Raw genomic sequence first — 13,022 nt, 5'->3', positions numbered from 1 at the left:
AAAATTGGAAAACATAGATTACCTAATTTTAAGACTTGCTATAATAAAGTTAGATTAATCAAGACAGTGTGATACCAATGTATTAGATGTATAGACCAATAAAATAAAAGGCAGTAACCAGATAAAGACTTAAACACACATGGTCCATTACTTTTCAAAAACGATGCAAAGGCAGTTCAACATGCGTGAAAGATAAAAATAATCTTTTCAACCAGTGGTGTTCAAACAATTGAGTATCCATAAAAAAGAAAAAGAAAAAGTGGAGAGGCATGTGTTAGGGGGAGAACAGGATAAAGAAGAGACTGAAAATAGATATAAGACTAAACGCAAGAGCTATGATCATAAATCTCCTACAAGAAAACACGGAAAATCCTTCTAACATTGGGTTAGACTAATATTTCTTAGGACTCAAAAAGCATGATTAAAACAAAACAAAGCACACACACCCAGAAGAAGAAACTAGGCATTACAATTAAAGAATCTCAAATCAATGTTGGGAGCATTTCAAAGGTGAATGTTAAAAATCCCAGAGAGAAAGAGACATTACAAGAAACCAGGAGTGTTCCAATTTGAAGTCTCTGCTGACTCAAATCACCAGGGATTTAAAAATCTTGCCCTACATCAGATTCCCACTTTTTTGATCTTACAAAAGCCGGGAAAATGGGTGAAGAAGATAGTGACCATTTGGTAGGGAATAAGGAAGCAGGCAGGTCTACGGAATTATGCATATACTGTAGACCAGGGAGACTGAATTTAGTATTAGAAAAATATTAAACATCATCGCAGAAACAGTTAGCAAACAGTGAAGCTAGTACAGTGGAAGAAGCTTGGCTTTGTCAAGAACCTGTCATGCCAGACCACTTCAGCCCCTCTAGTAAATGAGTGGCAGGCTGGGTAGTGAACCAGAAGCAGTAATACAAATGTTTCTTGGCCCTGACCAGCTATTTAGATGTAGTCAACATAAAACTCTCATCACTAAAATTAGGAAATATGGCCTACAGTGTTAGATCAATCCTAGCTGAGGACATAACTAAATTGGCCTGGCATGGTTTGGAGAATGGAGGGAAACCATGAATATTCCAGATAGGGAATAGTATGTTCAAATGGGGGGTGATGAATGGTGTGTTTGAGGCATTCAGAGGTTTGTATGGGTAGAACATGGGATGGGAAGTGTGAGGGTTTGGGGGTGAGGGGTAGAAATGAAAGAGATGGGGCCAAAACACAAAGGACCATTTGAAAGAGCAGAACCTTACTGGTGAATTCCCCAGTGCCATGATGGAAGTCCTAACAGACAACTGGCCTTAGGGTTCAAGGCGACTTCCAGGTTTTTTTTTTTATTTCTGTCACTTGCTGCCTCTACCTGCATTAAATGAGCAAGCATTATACTGAAAAATAAAAAGAGGAATTATTGATGTTAAATAGACTACTTTCAAGTTCTATTTTAATGTTAAAGGAGATTGTGTACTTTTAAGTTGATTTTTTTTTAAAGGAAGCCATGTAATTATGAATTAGAAAAATGTGAAAGTACAAAAAGTTGACTTCTGAGCCTAGAGAATAGAAAGATGAGGGACTGTTACCAGAGGAGGACAGACTCTTATATTCTGGTTCCTAACCAGCTCTTCTTCTCTGTGACCTCAGGAAAGTCTTCTTTATGCCTTAATTTTTTAAGGCATAGAGATAAAATGGCATAAAAATACTGATCCATTATTTGTTATCTGTAATTCTGAAACTCAAAGAGCTCTAAAAACCAACTTGGCTCCGTTTTAATTTCATAAGCTTGTGCTAAACTCATTTGGTGTTGAAATCCAGCCTGAATTTGAGGCTCTTATAGTCATTTCCCAGATGATATATATATTCATGAATTTTACAGAAATGTTTAGATTTGGTTATGGGACACTGCCCTAAATCCTGCTGGAGCTGTTTACAGTATTTGCTTTACTCCCTTTCTAAAATCTAAATGACTATGGATTCTGAAACATCTAGCTCCTGGGTTTTCAGATAAGAGATCATATACCTATAACACCTTCCTTATAGGGTTATGTGAGGATTGTATTTTTTACAAAATAATTCAGAAAATGGAGAAGCTGTTATTATTTATCATTATTTAAATTAGATTCTCTCCTCCCATCCCTGAGGACAAGTGAGGATTAACACCTGATGGGGCCTAAATTTATTCTTAGTAAAGTTTGTGTTATAGTATATTAATTATTAAAGCAGAATGCTTCTCTTAACTTTCCTCTTCTGAACACATACCATTCTTTTTTTTCCAATCTTTAAATACTTGGATGGATGCTTATTCATCAGGTGTTAGCTGACAGACTTACTTTTCAGTCATCTTTCCTATGGTGCATCTTATGAAACTCATGGTTAGATTAAAAATAAAAATACATCTTATTTTCTTGGAGTTATCAATAAAAGTGAGTTTTTAACATGTCCTAAGACAATTTCTTTGTTTTTAAAGTCATTGTTTAAAACACTAGAGCAAAAATAACTATCTAGATTTCAATCAGTGCTTCCCAAGCAGGATTTTATTTTGTGATTGATTTTTGGGCATACTTCCCATTTCTTCAAGTCATCTAAAACTTTTTGCTGCATTTAATCCTTGATTTTCTGGTGTGTGGAACTGATTATGCAATACACTACTAATATTAGGAAGATTTTAACTGAAAATTGTATATAGTGAAATACTTGGGATGTAAAAAAGATTATTAAAATACACATTATATTTCAAAAGGAAGAGAAAAGCACCTACTTTTAAATGTGTTCTTTGGTAGGATATTTGCCTTTAGTCAGAGTGTATAGCCAAATGGCCACGTCCAGATGTTTCATTCTCTTAGGCTATGACATTAGAAGATGAGTGTGGCAGTTTGGGGATGTTTTTGCTTTCTAGTTTTCTAGCAGGTTGACTTTGGGTAAAATATCCTCATATTCTTCCAGACATTTCATCTTTAAAAAACAAAATTCCCAAAACCCTAATCCCTGCAAGTCTCTTTAGATATTGTAAGGACAGGATTTATTATAATCGGTCTAATGTCACTCAATTCATGTGAATATTGTTTTTCCGCTTAGTTTCTAGTACTTTATAAAGCCACTCATGGTATTAACCACTTAACGCCCCTAGAAACCCAGTTTCTTCACCCCAATGAAAGGACATAATGCTATCAATGTGTTTTGAAAAATGTGAAATCTTTTGTAAATATTGGGTTTTATTTCAAGTAGGAAAAAAAGTATTAGTTGGATTAATGAATATAACTCTATTAAGATTGCTCGCTGTCATTTTTGTAGTAGCCAATGGTAAACATGTAGCTATAAAGACTTCAAAAGATGGACATAATTTCCTTGATTTTGGATGTAACATTATTTCCTGTTGGTTCTTTCCTTCCTCCACCATCGGCCCATCTCTATGCAGTATTCCACTGAACTGAAGAAACTCTACTGCCAAATTGCCAAGACATGCCCCATCCAGATCAAGGTGATGACCCCACCTCCTCAGGGTGCTGTCATCCGTGCCATGCCTGTCTACAAGAAAGCTGAGCATGTCACCGAGGTGGTGAAACGATGCCCCAACCATGAGCTGAGCCGTGAATTCAATGAGGGTAAGGAGGAGAGGATCCTGTGGCTGTTCAACGAAGCTCCTTGAAATTAGAGGTTCTACAAAGATTTGTTTGGAGTCCATTTACCTGGTTCCACCCTCTGCAATCTGATGGCAGCTCAGTCTATCTTTTGGTTGGCTGAGTGCCTGAGAATAATGATCAATATACTTGTGGCTTTCACAATGACTTAATAATGCTTGAACTATTTAATTTAATATTAGTAATTAGTGGATAACCTGGACTTGTCTCTCTACTCCTTATTGCTATTTTTTTTTTCTTTTTTAATGAGAAGGTGTAAGAAGAACAATGTGGCATTTAGTCATTTGTTCTGCTCTGCCCAGACAAGGTAATCTAGCTTTAGTGCCTTCCCAGAGATGGTCAAGGCTGACCAATTGAGAGTTGGAAGGGTAAGAGGAAGGAGCATAAGAAGTGAGCAACATGAAGAAACAGAATACAAAAGTAGGAAAAAAGAAAAATGAATGAAGACAAATAATGGGCAAGAGAAGTAAATAGAAATATGCAAGATAAGCTGGGGAGGGGGATAGTGGAGTGAAGGACCAGGTGTCAGGGAGCAGGTATGTTGGGGCCACCTTTAAGATCTGTATCCATGCCCATGATATGAGCCACAAACCAACAATTGCTTTACAGAAGAGCTCATTGTTTCCTAGGGTTCCCTAATATTTGATATTCTAAGGTTTTGTGAAGAGAGTCTAAGTAAAGTACACAGAAAAGTGGAAAGAAAGGATAGAAGAATGTACATAGATTCATCAGAGTGATGAGGGTGCAGGATGGGTAGATAATTTATGTAGAAAATGTATTTAAAATGGAAAGATTGGTTGGTAGCTAGAATGTGTGAATGTAGAGAATATAAGGGATGGTACAGAAAAAGTGGTGGAGAAAGAAAAAGAGTGAATAGAAATTTCAGATAAGAAAATAAAGTTTAAGTCCTCCCACCTTAATACAATTAAGTTTTACACATTGATTTCTAGTCCTTTTCTACATGACCTCCTTATCCATCCATACCTTTGCATCTTGCTTTTCACTTAACAATGCACCATAAAGATTATTTCTTATAGCTAAGCTTTATTATAGTTTTTTATAACTGCCCTTGATCCATCAAGATGACTTAACTGTTTTTTCCCCCAATGTTTGACATAATAGTTGTGTTTACTTTTGCAATAATAGATGATGTTTCAGAGGGCATCTTGATTCACTTAACTTTTCACTGTTATTAAATACTAGAGGCCCCATGAACGAAATTTGTGTAGGAGTAGGCCTTCCTTCTCCTGGCTGCCTGCACCGGCTTTCCTCTGGCACCCGGGACCCGGGCTTCCTTCTAGCCACTGGCAGGCATCCAGGACCCGGGTTTCCTTCGCAGCCCTGGCTTCGTCTGGAAGGACATCTGGAAGGTCGTTTGGAAGGGAGTCCAGAAGGATGTCTGGTCTAATTAGCATATTACACTTTTATTATTATTATAGATCAGTTTTTGTGGAACAATAATGCATGGTCAAAGTTTAAGAACACCTTTATGATTCCCAATTCTTCAATCAGCTTCTTTCTTTTGGAGCCCTTGTCCAATATCATAATTTTGTGAAACTTTGCCTACACGCTTTAAAAAATTTGCTTTCCCTTTCTTATTCTCCAACCTTGGGTTCTTTCAGCACAACAAAACCAGTAAGTTTCTCATCTTTATGACCAAAGCAAGGTCTAAAATTAGAGACTTTATGATGGAGAAAAGAATAGTCAAAGGGAAAGTAATGTCCTTGCCATCTGTTGCCTTTTTAGGTTTTTTTTTTTCCTTTCTGCTCAAATTTTGAATACTATTTCTCAAGCTTTTTTAAAAAAATTAAATGTATTGGGGGACATTGGTTAATAGGAGAATATAGGTTTCAGGTGTGGATCTATATGTTGCATGATCTTTATATTTCACTGAGTGCTTATTTTTTTAATTAGCTTGTTTCTTTTTCTTCTATTTCCCATAAACTAGCAAAATCTTCTCTAGTCAGAGATGTATTCATAGAGTTCTCTAAAATCTTGAATTATTAACCTTAAGCACTGCAAACATAGGATTTTTCTCTTAAATACATTTGAGTCTTCCAGTCCTTCCTTTCACCATAAAGGTTGTGACACCTTCATGTGTTAGATATCTGGCAACAGGATCTTTTCCTTTTTTTTAAGGATATATATTTCCTCTATTAAACCCTTTCTTTGGCAACCAATATCCTGTCTGTGTTGTTTCATTTTGTTTTCTTTGAGGGTGAAGAACTAACTATTTTGTCTTTCTCTGTTCTGCAGGACAGATTGCCCCTCCTAGTCATTTGATTCGAGTGGAAGGGAACAGCCACGCCCAATATGTAGAAGACCCCATCACAGGCAGACAGAGTGTGCTGGTACCTTATGAGCCACCCCAGGTAAAAAGATAAGGACTGGGCTAAGTTGGGAGCTGATTTAATTCAGTGATAGAAGGTGTTTTGCACACCTGTTTATATCTTAGTCCTTGTTACCACATATGTAACCTGTTTAATCTCTTCTCTTCTTCGTTCTCTACACACTGCTCCTATACCTCCTTCAAAACTCGTAAATTTGCACTAAACTAGCTTGATAATGTGGCTCTGTGCCCATGTTTCCATCTTAATGGTTCATAATAATTGAATTTGCTTATTGGGTTAAAGCACAACCTTACCTTATCCAAAGAATTTAACTGGCAATTGAGGTGGTAGTGAATGTGCAGCAATACTGGATACAAGGATTCTTACACTGCACATGGGGGACCTCGAGAGCGCTCTCTTAGCTGAAGGTGGAATGAATAGGTGGCAGATTAGAAACACAGAACCCTGGCAGAGGGAGATGAGGGTGTTGGCTGCTGCTTGCTGTGTGAACCTTTAACTGTAATTCTTCCTCTCTGGACTTCAGCTGCCTCATCTATCAATGAGCACTTTGGATTAGATCCGTGGTCGGCAAACTGCGGCTCGTGAGTCACATGCGGCTCTTTGGCCCCTTGAGTGTGGCTCTTCCTAAACCTTAGGAGTACCCTAATTAAGTTAATAACAATGTACCTACCTATATAGTTTAATTTTAAAAAATTTGGCTTTCAAAAAGAAATTTCAATCGTTGTACTGTTGATATTTGGCTCTGTTGACTAATGAGTTTTCCGACCACTGGACTAGATGATTTAATGCTGAGGACCTTTTAAGCTCCAGAGTGTTATTTATGGGAATATTTTCTCAAATCTATGTTATTCTGTTTATCCACATAGGGAATATAAACCTGATCATAGTTGCTACTCTTGGTGATGTTTTCAGCTTTCCCTTTGCCGTGATATTCATATATGAGATGAACCCAGTTTAGATCAGGGGATATATATCAGCTTGCAAATGAATTGGGTCAAAGATGATTATTTTTTTAAGGCCTATCTCCCCTCATGTAGTGTCCAATGTTGCAAACATTAGCTTTCAGCTTACCAAGAGGCAAGCCAAAAGGGAATGACAATGGGTTTTATTCCTAGAAAAATAAGCATCATCACCTCATCAGAAATGAAGTTGTTTAAATAGAGGGAAGAGCTGAGGAGCATGGACATTTGATCAAATTATTGTTAACAGACTCTTTTTCCCCTGTGTTCAGGTTGGCACTGAATTCACGACAGTCTTGTACAATTTCATGTGTAACAGCAGTTGTGTTGGAGGGATGAACCGCCGTCCAATTTTAATCATCGTTACTCTGGAAACCAGAGAGTAAGTGGCATATGCAGAATTGCCATCCTGCAGAAACCATGGGCAGAGGGCAAAGTGAAACTGTGTTTGCTTTATCATTACTAGTGCATGTACAGCAGAGCACCACCCTTGATTTTATCCTTTGCGCTTTAAATCCTTGCTGCAAATACTTACATAAAAGATCTAAGAAAGTGGAGACAAAGCAGGGTGGGTAAACAGAGGGGAAGAAAGAGGGAAGGCATGCAAGTCGCTTCATACCTGAATTCTTGACATTTAGCTGGAATGGTTTCTGATTAGACAGTGTTTGTTTTCATGTGGCCCCCGAGGCATTTAACAATTTCTTTGAGTAAGTCTGTGCTGCCTCGGGGAATTTTATCCAGAGACATCCACGGGCTTAATTCAAGCTTCCTTCAAAATATGTAGCTAAATACAGCTGTTCAGCTAATGGCTCGGAGGTTCTTTGCAGAACAAATGGAATGTTATTTACTAATATCACTGGTGGCATGTAAGCACTTTTGTGTTCTGCCAAGTGCTTTGGGGTGCACCCTCCGAACAGCCATGACTGGCAGGTGGTGATAGTGGTGATGACCAGCAATGGAAATGGGAGAACTCTAGGGAACTTTTACAATTCTTCCACTTTGACCCTTTCCTTCTCTCTTCTCTAATTCCTAGTGGGCAAGTCCTGGGCCGACGTTGCTTTGAGGCCCGGATCTGTGCTTGCCCAGGGAGAGACAGGAAGGCTGATGAAGACAGCATCAGAAAGCAGCAGGTCTCGGACAGCACAAAGAACGGTGATGGTACGAAGCGCCGTAAGTAGCTGTAGTGGCCAAATGGAGGAGGGTTAAGTCCTATCCAGATAGAGGAGCTGGGGCATGATAGTTGAGAAGCAGTATAATAGGACCAAAAGTCTCCAGAGGCAAAAGTGCATGGAGGCCCCAGAGCCAGTGGATGGAGGTGTTCAAATGGACCCGAGGTGTGCACTTCAGCTTGACAAAAACAAATAGTCACTGTTAGGATTCCTTAGTCCGGCAATCCCCAAATGTGGCTCCCAGACCAGTAACATCAGCATCATCAGGAAACTGGGGAGAAATACAAGTTTTTAGTTCCTAGACGTGCTGAATCGGGAACTCTGGGAGGGAGGCCCAGCAATCTGTGTTTTTAGTAAGAGCTCTAGGTGACTCTAATGCTCACTGAAGTTTGAGAATCTGTATTTTAGCCTACTGGTATCTTTCTGACTACCAATCTTTCTGTTACTGAGCATGAGGGCTGAAAATACATCTGCCCACCTCATGAGTCTATGAGGACAGTGAGATTTTAGAACACACTTTGTTAAGCACCATTTGGAGAAGATACAGGTCTGGTTTTCACTGACTCTTCAAATTGAGGCCTCCATCACCTTATCAGGAGTGAGGCTAATGATTCGGTTCAATTGTTTTATTAATCAGAAAAATCTGTTTCATAAATGAAACCCACAATGAAAAATAGATGGAAGTAGAGGGGCTCTAGGTGCAAGGAACAGAAGCTGGGGGTGGTCTGGGGCCCCGTGCTCTACTCACAGCCACCCCTGAGGTACACCCCACAGAGGCCTCGCCCCCCAGCTAACCAAAAGTGAAAACCACAGATCCACAGTGCCTCTAACTTGTGAGATTTGATTCTAGAAGGCATCTCACATAAGTCTGCTGTCACACTACAAGTATTTTAAAGTATGCCACACTATAAGTTATTTCATGTGACACTCTTTTAATTTTATTACTCATTAGTGTCCAGAAGAAATGGAAAGTACACTGTATTTTACAGGAGAATCATAGCATGTTATGACAGCTAGTCACCATCAACATCTAACTGTGCAGTATGATTTGCCCTTCCTGCTAGGCTCTTCCTCTCTCTGATTATTCCTCAAAAGTCTGTCTCTCTCTCTCTCTCTCTCTCTCTCTCTCTCTCCCTCTCTCTCTCTCTTTATATCATCCATATATATACATTATAAATTATATAAATTATAATGATATAAATGATATATATATAATTTTTTGAAATATATTAATATAATATAAATGGAATTCTATTTCCACCTTAATTTTGCTCTTCAGTCTGCCTGGTGGTCTAATTCCTATATTTTTTCCTGAGCACCTCAATTGCCTACAAATTAATGAATATCAGTAAGAATGCATTATGTGAACTTTGGTAGAAGGATCATCTCTATATCCTGAATCCTGAATGTAGTTTTTAATTTTGGAAACCAGAGGGATTCATGAGCTTAATTCACTCATTTTACTGAAGAGAAAACTGAGGTCCTGGAAAATGAGAGCGCTCGTCGGAAGTTATGTGATTTATGTATGAACATGGGAGGGATGAGCGCACAAGCTGAAGACATTGGCAAGACAACCTCTACAACATTCATTTACCACCTTGGAAATCAATGACCTGAAAAGTAAAACACAAAACCAATTTATCTTCCTTTCTTTAACAGCTATTCAGACACAGACCAGTAAGATAGGGATTCCTGCAGCATGACTTAAGCCACAGGCCATTTCCCAGCTTCCCAAAACCCTGCCTTTCACTTGTTCTGCCTCACTTACCCCTGTCTCATTATTGTTAGGTTTGCACTTAATGTAAAAGCAATCATCACAATTAAGTGGTTGCTTAGAACTAGAAACTCTAATCTCACACGTGTTGCTGGTGCTATTGTCTGTTTAGTAAATGTATTATTGCTTCAGAAATGTTCCCAGGATGAAGTTTGCATTTCTTTTTCACCAGCTTTTCGTCAGAACACACATGGCATCCAGATGACATCCATCAAGAAACGAAGATCCCCTGATGATGAACTGTTATACCTACCAGTGAGTCTAGTCTCCCTTGGGTATTCATGCTTACTTCATTTTCACCTTCTTTGAATATGCTTTTGCATAATGTGCAAATATTCTGATTATTTGTCACAATGAGAAAGGGTATTGGGGACAAGTGAGATAAAACAAAGAAATTATATATATATATATATAATCTCAGGAAATAATCCCTTCTGTCTGTAGTTTTGGAATATATTCTGTGGGCTCCTCTACTTACTACTCCCGCAATCAAAGCTACACTCCTAATAAAATTTTTCTTCCCAAAATATTTAAAATCAATTTTTACTTCATTATTTAAGAACTAGAGGCCCAATGCACGAAATTCATGCAAGAGTAGGCCTTCCTTCCCCTGACTGCCAGCACTGGTTTCCCTCTGGCACCCTGGACCTGGGCTGGCTTCCATCCAGCCCCCCACCAGCACCCAAGACTTGGGCTTCATTCCAGCCCTGGCTTCATCCAGAAAGACATCCAGAATGATGTCCAGAAGGACTTCCACTCTAATTAGTATATTACCCTTTTATTAATATAGATGACAAGATTATCGTAACAGCATGACAACCAATTTAGCACTAAAATTTCATCAGAAGGAGTTCACAAAATCTATCATGCAACATTCATAGAGAAATGACTGTGATTTTTTTTAATGTATTTTATTGCTTTTTTACAGAGAGGAAGGGAGAGGGATAGAGAGTTAGAAACATCGACCAGCTGCCTCCTGCACACCTCCTACTGGGGATGTGCCCGCAACCAAGGTACATGCCCTTTACCGGATCTGAACCTGGGACCTTTCAGTCCGCAGGCCTACACTCTATCCACTGAGCCAAACCGGTTTGGCGACTGTGATTTCTTTTAGGGGGTACTATAAAGAAAGCCAAGCAAGACAGAATCCTCAGTTATCTGTGAATGGCCAGAAGACTCAGCCCAATCACTGTCTAAGAGCACTGTTCATTCCTAAAAGTAACCATTAGTCCTCTCAACGTGCCTAAGGTGCCCTGTTTTAGTCTATGGCTGCCTTTTGTTGAAATCTTATTCCCTTAGGTCTTTGCCAGCTAGACTGGCAGCAAAGTTTTGGTAACCAGTATAGTCCTTGATGCCATCTAAAGTGACATGAAACAAAGGTAAACAAGGCCAGGTTTGACTGGGAGCTGCCATCCTGGGTTGGAAGCTAAAGCAACTCAACAGGTTTGGGTGTGCCATACCTGTTCCCTACCTTCTTTGGGCCTTGACCATCAGGGAAATAGACTTCTTGCTGGCAGCACAATCAGACAGTGAGTTAGTTAAGATTCTGTGTCATGTTTCTCAAGATACATATACAATCTTAACTGTGAACTTTAAGTTAAACATTATCCTGATATACTAAATACAGTCATCCCTCCCCTCAACTAAGGATACCAAAATCCACAGATTCTCATCTCTCTTATGTAAAATGGAAATGCACAGTGTCTGCCTTCCACATCCAGGTTTTCCCAACCATAGGTCAAAAATACTCTTTTCCATTAGCAGTGGTTCTCAACCTTCCTAATGCCATGACCCTTTAATACAGTTCCTCATGTTGTGGTGACCCCCAATTTCATTGTTACAAATTGAACACAATTAAAGAATAGCGATTAATCACAAAAACAATATGTAATTATATATGTGTTTTCCGATGGTCTTCGGCGACCCCTGTGAAAGGGTTGTTCCACCCCCAAAGGGGTCGCGACCCACAGGTTGAGAACCGCTGCATTAGAGGTTGGTTGAACCCATGGATATGAAACCCAGGAATATAGAGGGCTGACTGTATATTTATTGAAAAAATAATCTGTGTATAAGTAGATGACTCACACAGTTCAAACCCATGTTGTTCAACAGTGAACTGTAAACCAAAAATACTAGTATGTTTTTTAGCTGCTGACATAGGAATCACTTGAAAAGCTCTTTTTAAATGAAATTTCAGTTGTGAAGGAACCATTGCTCCCAGGAGAAATACAGAGTCAGGTTTCTGTGAGACTCTGGGTCACAGCACTTTTAGCAACTGATCAATATGTAACCCTGTTTTTCGCATGTTTCTGTTAATATACACTGTTGACTCATTAACATTGAATTCCCAGCCGATATCACTATAATCATGCTGAAACAAAACTTATCTAACCTGTATTTTCACATCACAGCCTTCTTATACTTGAAACACTAGACAGCACTTTAGCACTATACTCGGCAAATTCACCACCAAAACAGCAAATTTAAAAAAAAGAAAATGTGGAAAAAAAATGTGGCACTAAATAGACCCCAGAAAGGATAGTTGTTCACAGCATGAGCACTGAAACCAAGAGTCAGAGCCTTGCCTGACTCAGCTGGAACACGCATGGGCACTTAAAGTTTTTTGTCACTCTGCTCATGGCTGCAATTAACCGCTAAGTGCTGAGGAATATTTATTTTCATATTATAAATGCTTGCAAGTAGGAGAAATCATCAACCCAGACTCCATGAAAAATGGGGATTGACAGTCCCGGTGGTTCTAGAGTTCTTCATTTTTCCTTTTCTCCTTCCTGTTCACCTAGGTGAGGGGCCGTGAGACATACGAAATGCTGCTGAAAATCAAGGAATCCCTGGAACTCATGCAGTACCTTCCCCAGCACACGATTGAAACATACAGGCAGCAGCAGCAGCAGCAGCACCAGCATTTACTTCAAAAACAGTGAGTGTGTCCATGTGTCATTTTAGAAGGCATTAACAAGAGTGACTATCGCATTAACATGATCAGTGGGTGATGCAGAAGATGAGGTTGTGAGACAGCAGGACATGATAAGATTCAATGAGATAGTGTGGGGTACTAGTTTCAGCAATTTTCTATGCTTCTTATCATAACCTTCCCTTTGAGAAGTTCCACCTATATT

The 13,022-nt window shown here is 39.1% G+C and overlaps 1 protein-coding gene across 6 annotated transcripts in view; it reads left to right on the top strand.

The window, feature by feature from the left end:
* The window catches only part of TP63 (tumor protein p63), a 99,513-nt gene that overhangs the window by 61,145 nt on the left and 25,346 nt on the right, over positions 1–13,022 (top strand). For 5 of the 6 annotated variants that reach the window (XR_004973844.1, XM_036347616.1, XM_036347617.1 and 2 more), the window contains exons 3-8: positions 3,410–3,596; positions 5,889–6,004; positions 7,215–7,324; positions 7,976–8,112; positions 10,058–10,140; positions 12,687–12,823. Coding sequence is in view for 5 of the 6 variants with exons in the window: in XM_036347616.1 (XP_036203509.1) it covers positions 3,410–3,596; positions 5,889–6,004; positions 7,215–7,324; positions 7,976–8,112; positions 10,058–10,140; positions 12,687–12,823 (770 nt within the window). In the remaining variant the exon portion in view is untranslated. The remainder of the gene's footprint in view (positions 1–3,409; positions 3,597–5,888; positions 6,005–7,214; positions 7,325–7,975; positions 8,113–10,057; positions 10,141–12,686; positions 12,824–13,022) is intronic. The other variant, XM_036347614.1, reaches the window with a different exon arrangement.

The sequence above is a fragment of the Myotis myotis genome, unplaced genomic scaffold (assembly GCF_014108235.1).
Source record: "Myotis myotis isolate mMyoMyo1 unplaced genomic scaffold, mMyoMyo1.p scaffold_m19_p_2, whole genome shotgun sequence".
In the NCBI taxonomy this organism is placed as follows: Eukaryota; Metazoa; Chordata; class Mammalia; order Chiroptera; family Vespertilionidae; genus Myotis; species Myotis myotis.
Note: the sequence above shows the minus strand (reverse complement) of the source record. Positions and strands in the feature narration are given on the sequence as shown.